The sequence below is a fragment of the Macaca nemestrina genome, chromosome 12 (assembly GCF_043159975.1).
Source record: "Macaca nemestrina isolate mMacNem1 chromosome 12, mMacNem.hap1, whole genome shotgun sequence".
NCBI classification, from domain to species: Eukaryota; Metazoa; Chordata; class Mammalia; order Primates; family Cercopithecidae; genus Macaca; species Macaca nemestrina.
The window spans coordinates 42,904,314-42,918,424 of record NC_092136.1 but is presented as its reverse complement, the minus strand read 5'-3'; the positions used below and the strand labels follow the sequence as shown (position 1 = coordinate 42,918,424).

General features: G+C 34.8%; 1 protein-coding gene across 8 annotated transcripts in view; it reads left to right on the top strand.

Annotated features, from left to right (window-relative positions):
- LOC105487026 (growth arrest specific 2) overlaps window positions 1–14,111 on the top strand; it is a 176,329-nt gene that overhangs the window by 120,245 nt on the left and 41,973 nt on the right. Inside the window, exon 8 of one of the 8 annotated variants that reach the window (XM_024794499.2) lies at window positions 4,743–14,111. The exons of the other annotated variants lie outside the window; for them this stretch is intronic. Within the exon in view, the coding sequence (XP_024650267.1) occupies window positions 4,743–4,763 (21 nt within the window). The 3' untranslated portion in view covers window positions 4,764–14,111. The remainder of the gene's footprint in view (window positions 1–4,742) is intronic. 8 annotated transcript variants of the gene reach the window in all.

Below are 14,111 nucleotides of genomic sequence, written 5' to 3'. Positions count from 1 at the left end.
TCTAGAATCGCCACAGATGTGTTTAAATTTTACCAGGTTGACCTTTCTCAATTGATAATCAGTCTCCTTTAGAATATTAGGCTCCAGAGCTTAGAATCAAAACATAGAGAGTCATTTGTTTAAACAGTTACTCCTTTTTGCAATAAAAGTGTTACTAAAACACATGATTAATAAATTATATACTGCTCCCTCCAACGTAACCTATTATCTTCAGTCAAAATATATATATTACATATGTTTATTTGCATCTGAGCTTTCACATGCAAATTTAGTCATTCGTCAAAGATTTTAATGTCCACGTTTATGAATAACATGTTTTTATAGTCCTTACTATATAAGACAGGTTTTTCATTGTTCCATTTCTCTTTTCAAGAAATATTTATCTTTTGATTTTAAATCTATTGGTGCATTATTTATAGAGAAATTGAGATTTGCTGTACTGAAAAAAATTGTATCAAATTTCTTAGGGATATTAATTTAATAGCAACTGATACATAAGAACATGTTGTGCACACTCAGTTTCTTACTTCTAATGTTCCAGGTGAACCTGCAATAAGAGTTAACTGTGATGTGGTTATTCACTGATTAGCCCAGCAAGTTATGGCATCATGCTATTATGACATGTTTTAGAATAGTGTATTAACGAACTTTAATAATTTATTCTCTTGATTTTTGTACTATCCACATACAATTTTACTATTTTTATAACATTTCCCTCTAAAATGAAATTTTTTAAAAATTTAATTTTTAATAAAGATAAATTTCCATCACTGCCTAAATTACAAACCAAAACTATTTGTCAAAAAAAAGAAAACATTTTTGAACATATGTTGATTGAAATACTTATCCTTTGGCTTGTCATGAGTTCATTTCTACCCTGAAGGAGTAACGTGATTCAAAAAAGGCTTCTCTCTATGTGTCTGGTTATCCGTGGAGGCTTAAAAATTAAAATTTCATAGGCAGGTCACATGTGCCTTGAATTGCATATTTTTCCCTATTTCCTCCTCTGTGTTAACTAGAGAAACTAAAAATATCTCCTTAATGTGCATATACATATGCTAGTACTTTCGATTTGTGGTAGGGATTGTCATTCTGCTCCAACTCATTGTAAGAAACTGGCAGTTACTACTCAAAAAATCTCATAGGTATTGAATTGGTTTTCAAATGATCATATGGTTGTCACTGCTAATGTTTTACCTGTATTTCCTTGAACACCTGGATTAAGTAGCAAGTGCCTATAGTCAAATTCTCACACATACTAGTTGAACAACTGCCTCATAGTGTCTTCACTACAGTTCTTGCATTTCTTAAATTTGCATTTTTCACATGGGCATATTTTAAACTTTGTCACATATTTTTAGAGGCTGCCTAATATGGTCATATTTACTGGCAGTATTTATGTATATTATTCTATAAAATATACATACGATGACATATACATTGTGTCTTAACATTTGTCCCCTAGTTGGCTGTTCACCCTGAGAGCAGCAGTGTATTCATGTGGTCATAATGAACATGCCAAATGCAAAGAACAATTCCGAGTCACTTAAGGCTAATGAAACTGTTTACTTTTACTTAAAGATAAAACAATTATCAGAACACTAACTCAGTAAGAATTATTCCTTAGAAAGTCATAGATATGCCGGGTACGGTGGCTCACGCCTGTAGTCCCAGCACTTTGGGAGGCCGAGGCGGGTGGATCACCTGAGGTCAGGAGTTTGAGACCAGCCTGACCAACATGGAGAAACCCCGTTTCTATTAAAAATATAAAATTAGCCGGGCTTGGTGGGGCATGCCTGTAATTCCAGCTACTTGGAAGGCTGAGGCAGGAGAATCGCTTGAAGCCTGGAGGTGGAGGTTGTGGTGAGCCAAGATCATGCCATTACACTCCAGCCTGGACAACAAGAGCAAAACTCCGTCTCAAAAAAAGAAACAAAGAAAAGAAAAGAAAATCATGGTCTTTTGATAAGCCTGTACATAACACAGTTAACTCTTGACTGATGCTTAACTAAGCCAGAGTTAACAATTCCATTGCTAACCACCTTACAAGGTTTGTTGACAATAACTACTTTATGTGTCAATTTATGATTATGTATGTATATGAATGTATCTTCCCTATACATTCAAACAGATACAGTAATAACAACTATGAATGAAAAAAATAAGAATGCCCGCAAATTTCAAAGGAAGACTCAGGAAGATATTTTCTGCAGAGAATATCTTTACTAAGCATATGTCTTGTCTGTGGATTTCTGGAAACCAATGTATGAATAGATACTTCACATACATGGCTATCTAATGTGTACTTATGTATTAATAGAGGCGTGGATGTACTTTTGTAGACAGACTTGTTTATGTTCATATTTCTCTTTTACAGGTGAGGATTAATCCATGCCTAAATATTAAGAATCCTTTAATACAAAGAAAAACCTCTGAGGATTTAGGCAAACATCCTAATAATCCATTGCCAAATGGGAATTTTTTTTGTTTCTAGCTTATGAAAAATAATTTGTCAAAGCCAGATTTTTGCCCTGTGCTTTCCAAAGAGCAACGGTTTTTTTTTTTTTTTTAACTATCAAATGCAGCTAATTTTTGTCTGTATTGTGTACATGCAAATATACTCTCCTCCAAGATATAAATATTTCAGTTATTTTTCAGGAATTTGGAGAGCGATGATAAAACCTTGCTGATTTCTGCAGTAATAGAGATTTAGATTATTTCCGTTCAATCATAATACATATCTTTGAAATGTAAATAGGTGGATCTTGGGACTAATGTCTTGATTTCAGGGAGGAGAGAATTTTCTCTTGTTCATTTGTTTATTCAGTCAGTTGGTATTTATATAGGCTTCAAGTATCAAGAAGTCACCTGGCATTACAAATCCGAATGAGCCTGTAAAAACGGACTTCAGAAATATATCTTAGATGCAATAATAATGTCTGTGTTATTTGACTTATCAATTCCGATTTGATGGCTATGTTCTACCTAAGTACTCCAAGTTGGAATGCAGTGCTGTGATCTCAGCTCACTGCAACCTCCACTTCCCAGGTTCAAGTGATTCTTGTGACTCAACCTCCCAAGTCACTGGAGTTACAGATGTGTGCCACCACACCCAACTAATCTTTTTCTTTTCTTTTTTGTATTTTAAGTAGAGATAGGATTTCACTGTGTTGGCCAGCCTGGTTTCGAATTCTCGGCCTCAAGTGATCCACCTGCCTTGGCCTCCCAAAGTGCTGGGATTACAGGCATGAGCCACCGCACTCAGCCTCTTCCAACAGTAATTTTTAAAATGGCCACAGATTAGCAGCATCAGCATCATCTAGAAACTTGTTAGAAATGCAAATCATTGGGGCTCACCCAAGACTTACTAAATCAGAAACTCTGAGGGCAGGGCCCAGCCACCTGTGTTTTAATAAGTCCTCCAGGTGGTTCATATGTGTCCTGAAGTTTGAAAATCACTTTAGAACAATATATAGGAAGGGATTCAGTGCACCAACAACACAACTTAAAATCATTTGCATCTCTGATCATGAAAGAATATTAGCAGTCAGGTGCTAAAAATGATCATTTTGAAGACTTTTATGTATTGTTGGAAGGAAATGCTTAAGATGTCATTGTAAGTGAAAAAATAGGCTTTTAAATTATATTTACATATAAAATAACTTTGTGTAGAAATGATTAGCATAAAGACAAAGAAAACGGGAAACATAGAAAATAGTTTTTATTTGTTAAGGACATGGAATTATGAGTGAGTGATTTTTTTCTGTTCTGCAAATTTCTGATGATCATTTAAAAAATATGAACTCTTTAGGATAAACCAGCAACCAGATACAGTTAAAAATTTGAGAATAAATTAAAAGCCCTCTGAAAGTTGTCAGGTTAATTAGCAGACTGCTCATTTAAATGGTCCTTTTGTTGAGCTTCCTATCTTCCGGAAAAGGGTGGGGAGGTTTTTTGGAGTCATGGTATTATTTAGACTACAGAGAATTATTGCATATTTTTGTGAACTTGTAGCATACTTTTCGTTAGATGAAGCTGTCTTCCTTTACTATTTTATGTCTCCATTTTGGAAATTGATGTTGTTTAGGATTAGTACCTGGAAATATGCAAATGTTTACTGTCTGGATAATATGCCTTGTCTTTCCTTATCTTTGCAGACTCTATCAGTGATCTACATACTCAGATTTTTCTCTACTAATCATTACAATTTTAACCATTTGGTGTTCCATTCATTTAGGGCTCAGTTTTTAGTGACAGGAAAATAACCTAATATGATAAACTTATCTGTGCTAATTTATGAAATGGATGCAGACAGCCCCGGTGAATAGAACATCTATGGGATAAGGTCTTCACACTTAACTAAGCTGCTCTAATGTTCTGATAATAAAAATTTCTGACAAAGTAGCAGCCAGTGGGGTCACATGTTGTGAGGTAGATGACATTTTGTGCTTCTTGGTTTGCTCACTAATGTAATGAATACTTTTTTACTTAATTGCAATTTATCACTACCCTAATATTGTACTTTAGAGTTGTTCAGAGTGTGTTCCCAAGAATAATAGTTCCAGATGATGTTCAAAAATATTATTTGTAAAGTTAACATGGTTAAGGGTTGAAACAGGTTTCTTTAATTGCTCTTATTTACTGATAATTGCCTTTGTTAGCCTGAATCAGAACACTTGACATATCTCATTATAACCTCCCAAACTCGTGTGGAAAATTTTGTTGCCATTTCCGTTTTACAGATGGGGAAACTGAGACACTGAGGTTGAGTAACTTCTCAAAGTTCTAAGGTAATAAGCATTGGAAGTGGGTACTAAACCCTGGCAGCCTAACTCCTAAATGTATACTCTTTACCACTAAACAGTATTGATCACTTTACCTGGAATTTCTTGGACAGTTCAAAATACTAATGTGATTTGTAAGCTCTTAGAGGGAAATATATTGTTCAGCATTTTCCAAATGTATTTAACCATAGAAATAGTCTCCCTCCCACCTTTCTTTCCCCCCAGATCATCTTCCTTTGCTAGGAGGTCATGAAAACATAGTTTGAGAAAGTCAACTGAAGCAAGTGGAATAATTTGTAACATAGAATTTATATTGAAAGTTTTCCACATCTTGCCACAATTAAAACTCATATATTTTTAAGGTATTAAGGAATATTTAATTTGTACTCATTTTTACCTTCAGATTCCATTTGGAAATGATTTTCAAGGACATGACTGGAAAACCTTTAAAGAAAAGACAGCTAAAATTTAATAAGGATCATTTGTTCCAGGCATTTTACCAGCTGCTTTATGTTTATATTTATATCACAGGATTCTTTCTAAACCATACAGCTTGGAAATTGTTTTTATCTTTTTGTTACAGGTGAAAAAATAAAGTCTTAGAGAAGTTCTTAAGTAAGTAGTAAAATAAATAAAAGTCAAAGCCCTGACTTGCCAAACCTACAACACATTCCTCTCTAAGCTGCTGCCTGTGGCATGTCCATTAAATGCAAATATATTATTCAAAAGGTTAGTCCTCTAAAAATAATCAACACAACTCAAAATCATTTGCATGTCTGATCATGAAAGAACATTAGCAGTTAGGTGCTAAAAATGATCATTTTGAAGACTTTTATGTATTGTTGGAAGGAAATGCTTAAGATGTCATTGTAAGTGAAAAAATAGGCTTTTAAATTATATTTACATATAAAATAACTTTGTGTAGAAATATATTTTTTATAATATATTTTATAATATATTTCATGCTCAACCATAGTAAAGTATTTTTATACCATTTTTACTTTAAAAGTATTCAGTATCCAAAGGGTATTCAATTGCATAATCAATAGTGCCTAATGTAAAGATATATAATATATTTGCCTGACTATATTATGACAGGATAAAATGTATGATAATATTTTTGTTACTGTATGATGGACACTATATAAAATGCTTTATGTGGTCTATCTCCTTAATAGGCAAAATTAACTAGCATTCTATAATAAGACATATGGTTATCCGTCCTGATATCTTTTCAATACAAATCAGAAGATAATCTCCCATATTGCTCGTATAGTCTTGTTGAGTCTTCTCTTGCTAATTGTAGTTTTTTTTTTTTAAAGTATATTGGTATTATTTCAAGATATTTTCATAGCAGAACTTCACAGTTGGGTAAAATAATATGAAATTCCATACTGACCCTCCAGTGGCTTACGAGTACTTTTCTAGTTAAGAAATATGAGTACTTGAGGGGCCTAAAGAAAAGACAATGAATAATTTAATTGGAAGTCAGCAAAGGGATTTGAAATGTTATGGCGTTAACCTCCTTTGTACTACTTTTAAATTAAATCATCACCGATCAATAGAAAGATCACACACATTGTTATTGACTCTGTGTAATTTCTTCCTTAGCATAAAAATTCTTCAGGATTATGCCTGTGTGGTAAAAATCAACTCTCTGAAACAAACCAAGCAAGAGAGGCACCAGAGCTCGGTTGCTATAGCAACTGAACTTGGCAATGTCTTCTGGGACTTGCTCTAACGAAAGGTCCATGATAGGGAGTGATATTACGTTCCTTTTTGCTCTTATGACACATGCTGATTTACTGCAAGTAAAACGTAGCATGGTTCAAATTTCATATTTTTCCTAGTGATGAAAAATGGGCTGTTGTGTGAAAATGTAAAGGAGTTTTAAACAACTAGCAAGGAAGTTAAAACCTCCATTTATCCTTAGTGGAAACGCTGCAGAAGCAGCCATTACTCAGCAGCTGAAAGTCAACAGTTCCTTAAAACACACACACACACACACACACACACACACACACACACACACAGAGAGATCATCTAATTTAGCAATGTATGAGAACAATGAATACAATTTTAAAATTATATTAATGCCTAGATTTGTTTCTAGGGGGAAAATATGGGTGTGTTTGCTTCTGAGGTATATAAAACCTCAGACATTTATAGTGCTCTAAGCCATAGTAAGAGAAATATGAGTGCTATTAATACATGAATATTTCCAAACTCAGTTTTCCCAACTGCCTCAAAACTAAACACTAATTCAGGAAATGCAAGTAATAGTATTTTAAATATGTTCAAATGCTTTTAGCTTTTAATTCTTTTATGTTTTTGCTTCACTAAAGACACTCTCATTTGTTTTATCATCCATTGATGACACTTTGGTAAAATGTATCTCAAAGGACTTTGCAGATATTGATAAATACTCTTAACCTATAGTGTCTAAGAAAGGCATATGTTTTAGATAAATGCAGTTTAAGTAACTAACCATTGCTGTAAATAATTCAGGTAATTTTTTTTTCTGAGAGTTACCCTTTCAGGTTGAAAACCTTTAAAAAAATCTTAAAAATTCAAAACAAGCTTTGTCAAGAATTGCACCCTGAAACTACATCCATTTTTTTCAAAAAGCAAGAAAGACAATGAAATTTGGTATTTATTACAATAGTTAAAAGTAATGGCAAAAACCACAATTACTTTTACACCAACCTAATAATACATCTGGGCAGTTTTCTATATTCTAAATTAAGTTAGATAACTCATTTCTTCTTCCACTGACATATTAAATGTGAAAAACATTAAATAAATAGAAGCTCAAAACCAAAAATTATTCTTCATTAAAAACTTACCACCATTGGCCATTTAGCAATGAGTAGATTTTTCAATAGTGTCTACTTTCACTTGCCCTGATAAGCATTCTTACTCATCTCCAACTCAGTTAGCAAGGTTTACTATGGTTTTAAGTTGTACAATACACATGCCACCTTACTTTAGTTTGAATAATTTTCTTTTGCCGTTAACGCTGTATCTAGAATCAATGTACAATTGCTTTTTCATTGGCCACAAATCAAAATTATATAAACTAAAGGAAGCATTGAAAAGTCAAATGACTTCATTGAATAAACTGCACAGCTTCTATAATCTGCATTCGTATTTCTACATTGCTATGGCCTTCCTGCCATTTAGATAAATTTGTTCCATATATGTGTATTTTATACCTAGTGATGTGTGTGTATATATATATGTATATATATAGTGTATGTATATATTATACAGATAGACACACACCTCCATACACACACACAAAAATACAGAAATACATGTGTGTATAGTGAAAAGCAACAATATAGTAGAGAGTTGAATTGGTCCAATGATTTGGCATTTTAACTGATTTTAACAGGGATCTCAGGTTGATTTTTCTACAACTGAAATTGAAATCCCAACTTAAAAATGTTGTGGAAAAATCCACCTTTTTATCCTATATTTATATATACATTTACTGCATTAGGCCATTATTTCATTGCTATAAAGAAATACCTGAGATTGACTGGGGGCAGTGGCTCACGCCTGTAATCCAAACACTTTGGGAGGATGAGGCGGGCAGATCATAAGGTCAGGAGATCGAGACCATCCTGGCTAACACTGCGAAACCCTGTCTCTACTAAAAATACAAAAAATTAGCCAGGCATGGTAGTGGGCACCCATAGTCCCAGCTACTTGGGAGACTGAGGCAGGAGAATGGAGTGAACCCGGGAGGCAGAGCTTGGAGTAAGCCGAGATCGCACCACTGCATTCCAGCCTGGGCGACAGAGAGAGACGAAAGAAAGGAAAGAAAGGAAGGAAGGAGGGGAGAGAGAGAGAGAGAGAGAGAGAGAGAGAGAGAGAGAGAGGGAGAGACCTGAGACTGAGTAATTATAAAGAATATAGATTTAATTGGCTCATGGTTCCGCAGGTTGTACAGAAAGCAGCATCTGCTTCGCAGGAGGCCTCAGGAAGTTTCTACTCATGGTGGAAGAAAAAGAGGGAGCAGGCACTTCACAGGGTGAAAGTAGGAACATGAGAGAGTGGGAGGGGAGGTGCTACACACTTTTAAATGACCAAATCTTCTGTGAACTCAGCGATAACTCACTTATCATCAAAGGGATGGTCCAAGCCATTCATGAGGTATCTGCCCCCATCATCCAAACACCTCCCACCATGTCCCGGCTTCAACATTGGGGATTACATTTCAGCATGAGACATGGGTGGGAGACAAATATCTAAACTGTGTCATATACTAATTAACACTAACCAAACACTTTCTGTGTATCTGATGTCTAAGTGCTTTCCTTGGATTTTTTTTTTTTTTCCAACTCTCACAACTCTTTGAGGTAGGCACTGTTGTTATCCTAATAGTAACAATAAGGAAATTAAGTGTTAGAGAGTTAATTGCTTGTCAAAGATTACACAGTTAGTAAACGTCAAAACCTTTATTTGAATTTAATGTATCTGATGTCAGAGCCCACAGTTTTAACTATATGCTATTCATTCCATTTCAGACCATATAGACATTTGGCATGTCATTTTGTAAGTATTACTGCTCAATCCATTAGTAATTTACCTATACTCGATGAATGGCTCCTAGTTTGCTTATTCCTTTGCCTTTGTGCTTTAGCAAAACAAGGAATTTAACAGCCAATCCCTATTCTAGAGTCAAAAAAAAGAAACAAAACAAAACAAAAAAAGCACCCAGAAAACAGAATCTTACAAAACAGCCTCAATAACAACAACAACATAAACTAGAAAACCCAACAAGAATAGTTCAGTAGTTTAGCATAGTTCAGTATAGTTGTTGATTTTCTTTTCTTTACTTGAAAAGTCTTCCAGAAACAAAAATTTATTCTAGGAATGAAGAAACTAAGGAATATTTACAATTTACTACAATTATAAACTTATATTTATGGCCTTTGGTCAGTCAAGATTAAATCCTCTTAATTTCATTAGGCATGGAAGGATTTTCTGAGCATGCTATGGTATAGCGTAGAGATGAATTTGCATTTTGTATCATTGTTTACTTTTATTAAAGGGTCTAAACTAAATATATGACCAAGTGCAAACTGAAAACGTTGGCATAGCAACTAATGCTTTGAAAGCAAGTTTCCTAAAATTAAGCGTCAAGTAATTTTTACATAACATTTTTTCTTAACTGTTTTTGTCTTGTTTCTTGATAGCAGTACAGATATCTTTCTTTTATATTGTTTGTAAAGTACTTTCATTTTATACATTATCTCAATTTAGCTTCATTATTACTCTATGACAAAAATTAGTGTGATTGTTAATTTATAAAACTTATGGATGAGGAAATTGCAGCTAACAGAAATTTAGTAATTTTCCTAAAGTAATCCTGTTAGTAAGTGATTGATCCAGGTTTAATTATAGTATGAAAATTTTATGTCTAAATTTTATATGATTTAAACTTCACACAATAAAATTTCCTTTTGAAGTTTTTTTGTTTGTTTGTTTGTTTGTTTTTTGAGACGGAGTCTTGCTCTGTCCCCCAGGCTGGAGTGCAGTGGCGCGATCTCGGCTCACTGCAAGCTCCGCCTCCCGGGTTCACGCCATTCTCCCGCCTCAGCCTCCCGAGTAGCTGGGACTACAGACGCCCGCCACCGCGCCCGGCTAATTTTTTGGATTTTTAGTGGAGATGGGGTTTCACTGTGGTCTCGATCTCCTGACCTTGTGATCCGCCCGCCTCGGCCTCCCAAAGTGCTGGGATTACAGGCGTGAGCCACCGCGCCCAGCCTGAAGTTTTCTTTTTTAAAAAAAACTTTATGTAAGTGAAAATAGTCGCTCCCTGTGTTTTTGATTTTGGCATTGTTTTCCTTAAATTCCAAAGTAAACAACACAGTAATGTCTACTCGCAATGTTTGTAAGATTTTTCTTTTATCTTTTTGTAGACATCCTGACAAGAATATTTCTTGGTTTATATGTTCTATACTGATATGTGAATGATTTTTTTGCAAAGGGGAAAGAAATGAAATAATTATGCATAATACGTTTTGTTATTGAATAATTGATGTCTTCTAGTTGCCAAAGAAAAAAACCTGTGAAATAACTGTCATATAAATTGTCTATAGTTCTCCCATGGGCTCAAGTTGCATAAGTAGGATGTAGCTAGATTCATTAAGAAATATGCTTTGCACTTGTGGCCATTTTGAGTTTTTGTTGAACATAGTCAAGCGTGGTGGAAATGCTGCTGTTACAAGATTCACTATGATAAATTAGGACTCGTTTAGTGCTATCTTTTTCATAAACTTAGTGAGTTAAGTTTCTATGTGACTGGTCATTTTAGAGCTTGCCTTGCATTTCCCTTTAATACTTGACATTTTGAATTTCACCTCCTCAGTAAAAACACATAATCATGGTCCTGGACCCAGCAGGCACCTCCTTCATCTAAACAGCCAGTCCTTCCATTGCAAGAGGTTTACTGATTCACATGCAACTTTTAGTTCACTGAAACGGTGTATTAACATTTTCATTTGAAGACTCAGTGTACAGTGTTTCATGATATAGTCTGCCATCTTGTTTGAAGCAGAATAAGATCTTAAGGAGCTCTTTAGGTAGGTTTTGGGAGGAGCAGTGTGTGAAAATTTGGGTTACATATTGTCCTAAAGATATATTATTCAATTTTCTTTATAAAGAAATTCCAGATATTATTAAAACAACAACAAAGCAAAATGACAACAAAAACCCTGGCAAGTTATTTAATGGCATTTTGTCTCTTTCTTTAAACAAACACCAGCAATAAGAAATCACTACATCAAGGTGTTATTCATCTCCCAATTGTAGCTTTCTTTTACATCACTATCTCTTTTACACACCAGCTTTTCATGCCAGCTTCTAATTTCCCAGCCCCACACTCACACCTTGCCCTTCAAACACTCTTGCCAATTATGGAAAACTGCCTTCTCTCTAGCAAGTTTTAAGGGACTACAAACTCCATGGGAACAAATTATTTGAGACTTCACCTTGTAATGGGCTTCCTGACCTTTTGTTGTTGTTGCTAAACCAACCTATCCAACGTTTTATTAGTTCCCTTTCTCAGAAACTGATACCTTGGTTCCCAGTCTCTAACTTTTACTCTCAACATAGTTCATTTATCATATTTTTCCTAAAATCTAGCTTCATAGACTATAGGGGAATGCAGAGACGATTGAATAGTCTTCCTAAGATCTCATTTAAAGGCAGATAAAGGGCAGGTCTTATTTCAAATTTGTCTTCTAACTTTTGCATTAGGCATAAGGTCTCTAAGAATTTCATTCCAGAACTGTAACATGCAGACAAAGTAACACATTAATTTGTCATCATCTACCAATGTGTTATGAATGCTAATGTTACTCAGTCCCGGACTCTATTTTGGTAATCATGCTAAGATCTTAAGGAACTCTTTATGTTCCTAATGAGGTCCAGGGTTAATAGAAAAAGTATGGAAACTCATATGGCACACAATTTTATTCACATCACATTGCCTGTCCACCTGGTAGGACTTAACCTAAGGTGGGCTTTAGCATTGCCCAGGGAGGCACTTTGAACCACAAGATACGTATCACAAAACTCCTCTCCCATCTTGATGTTTACAAAACACCTTCATACCTCCTACTATTTCTCTAACAACCTACAGCCAACATGACAAGCAGGTAGGGGCATGCATTCTAAGGAGCACAGCAAGGAATAACATGTCCAACCTTGAAGATCTTATTTATCTCCTGTTTTTCCCCCAACATCTTGTAACAAAAATAAATCCACCAATAAGTACTGAAAGAATTCCAGATGAACCTGAAATTTAATTGACAGCTTGGCAACAGCGACATGAACAGTGTCTTCCCTCATGTACAGCATTCATAGATCTGATAGATAACATGTATACATATATTAACTAGAGGAAAAGTGAAGATGAAATATTCTAAAGACAAAAGGGAAAGTAGCCTTAAATAGTAAATTTTAAAAATTACAGCCATAATACTATGTAATCATGGGAGGGGAAACAGTTTTCCCAAAGATGACTTAACTTTGTCATCCTGATGCTTAGTCAGAAAATCTGAAACATATCCTTTGATTCCTATCGAAAGCCTTTCAACAAATTACCTTTCAGATAAACTGTCTCCTTGTGAGTTTGGAATCTCTAATTTTGAGTTAATCTCTCTAATTGTGAGCTTAAGATGCTACCTAAATTACATTTTTAATTACAGCAAAAGAAAGCGGTAGAGTAGAAAAGAGTGCCTCCTGTGTCATATAACTTTCTGAGGGTAAATATTAGGTTGGTGCAAAAGTAATTGCAGTTTTTGCCATTGAAACAAATTGTAGGCATGGAATATTATGCAGCCATAAAAAGGAATGAGGTTATATCCTTTGCAGGAACATAGATGAAACTGGAAGCCATCATCCTCAGCAAACTAACACAGGAACAGAAAACCAAACACCGTATGTTCTCACTCATAAGTAGGAGTTGAACAATGAGAACATATAGACAAGGGCAGGGGAACAACACATACTGGGGCCTGTGGGAGTAGGGGAGGTGAGGTGAGGAAGAGCATCAGAACAAATAGCTAATGCATACAGGGCTTAAAACCTAGGTGACAGCTTGAGAGGTGCAGCAAAATACCATGACACATGTATACCTATGTAACAAACCTGCACTTTCTACACAGCTACCCTGGAACTTAACTGAAGTTTAAATAAATAAATAAATAAATAAATAAATAGCAATGGTAGGTTCATTACTTTCATAATACAGTGGTAGGGCCTAGACAGGAAGCAAGGGGCCAACACGAGTGAGGTGAGAGGGAACTCAGAACAATATAGTAGGATATTTCCCCAAAGTAGAAAGTTTTGCACTGAAATTAAACATTTCATTTACTTAACAATTTTCTCTAGGACTTTATTAGACATTCTCTAGAGTCTGATATGTTTCTCTTATAGAATTGAGACACAGACTTGATATCTGTCATCTTAAGCAAAGAATATTTCCTTACAGGTATCTTTTATTTTGGAACAGGAGACTAAAACCTCAGAAGAGAGATAATTCTAACATATGTATTTCAAACTGCCAACTACCAATGTAACTGGTGATTCTCAGAGTATATATGTCTCACATATCGTTTAATATGGATTACTATGCAATGAAACTTCACTATAAGATATGAAAAATATAGAAATAGTTATTCTCATTGTCGTTCAAAAAGCTTTTCTTTAGTCTTGTCACAAAAGATCATAGTTTGCATTTTCAGGTGGCGTTCATGTACCTTTCTTCATTGAAGACGGAGAGCATTTTATGAACTTAATATCTTCTTG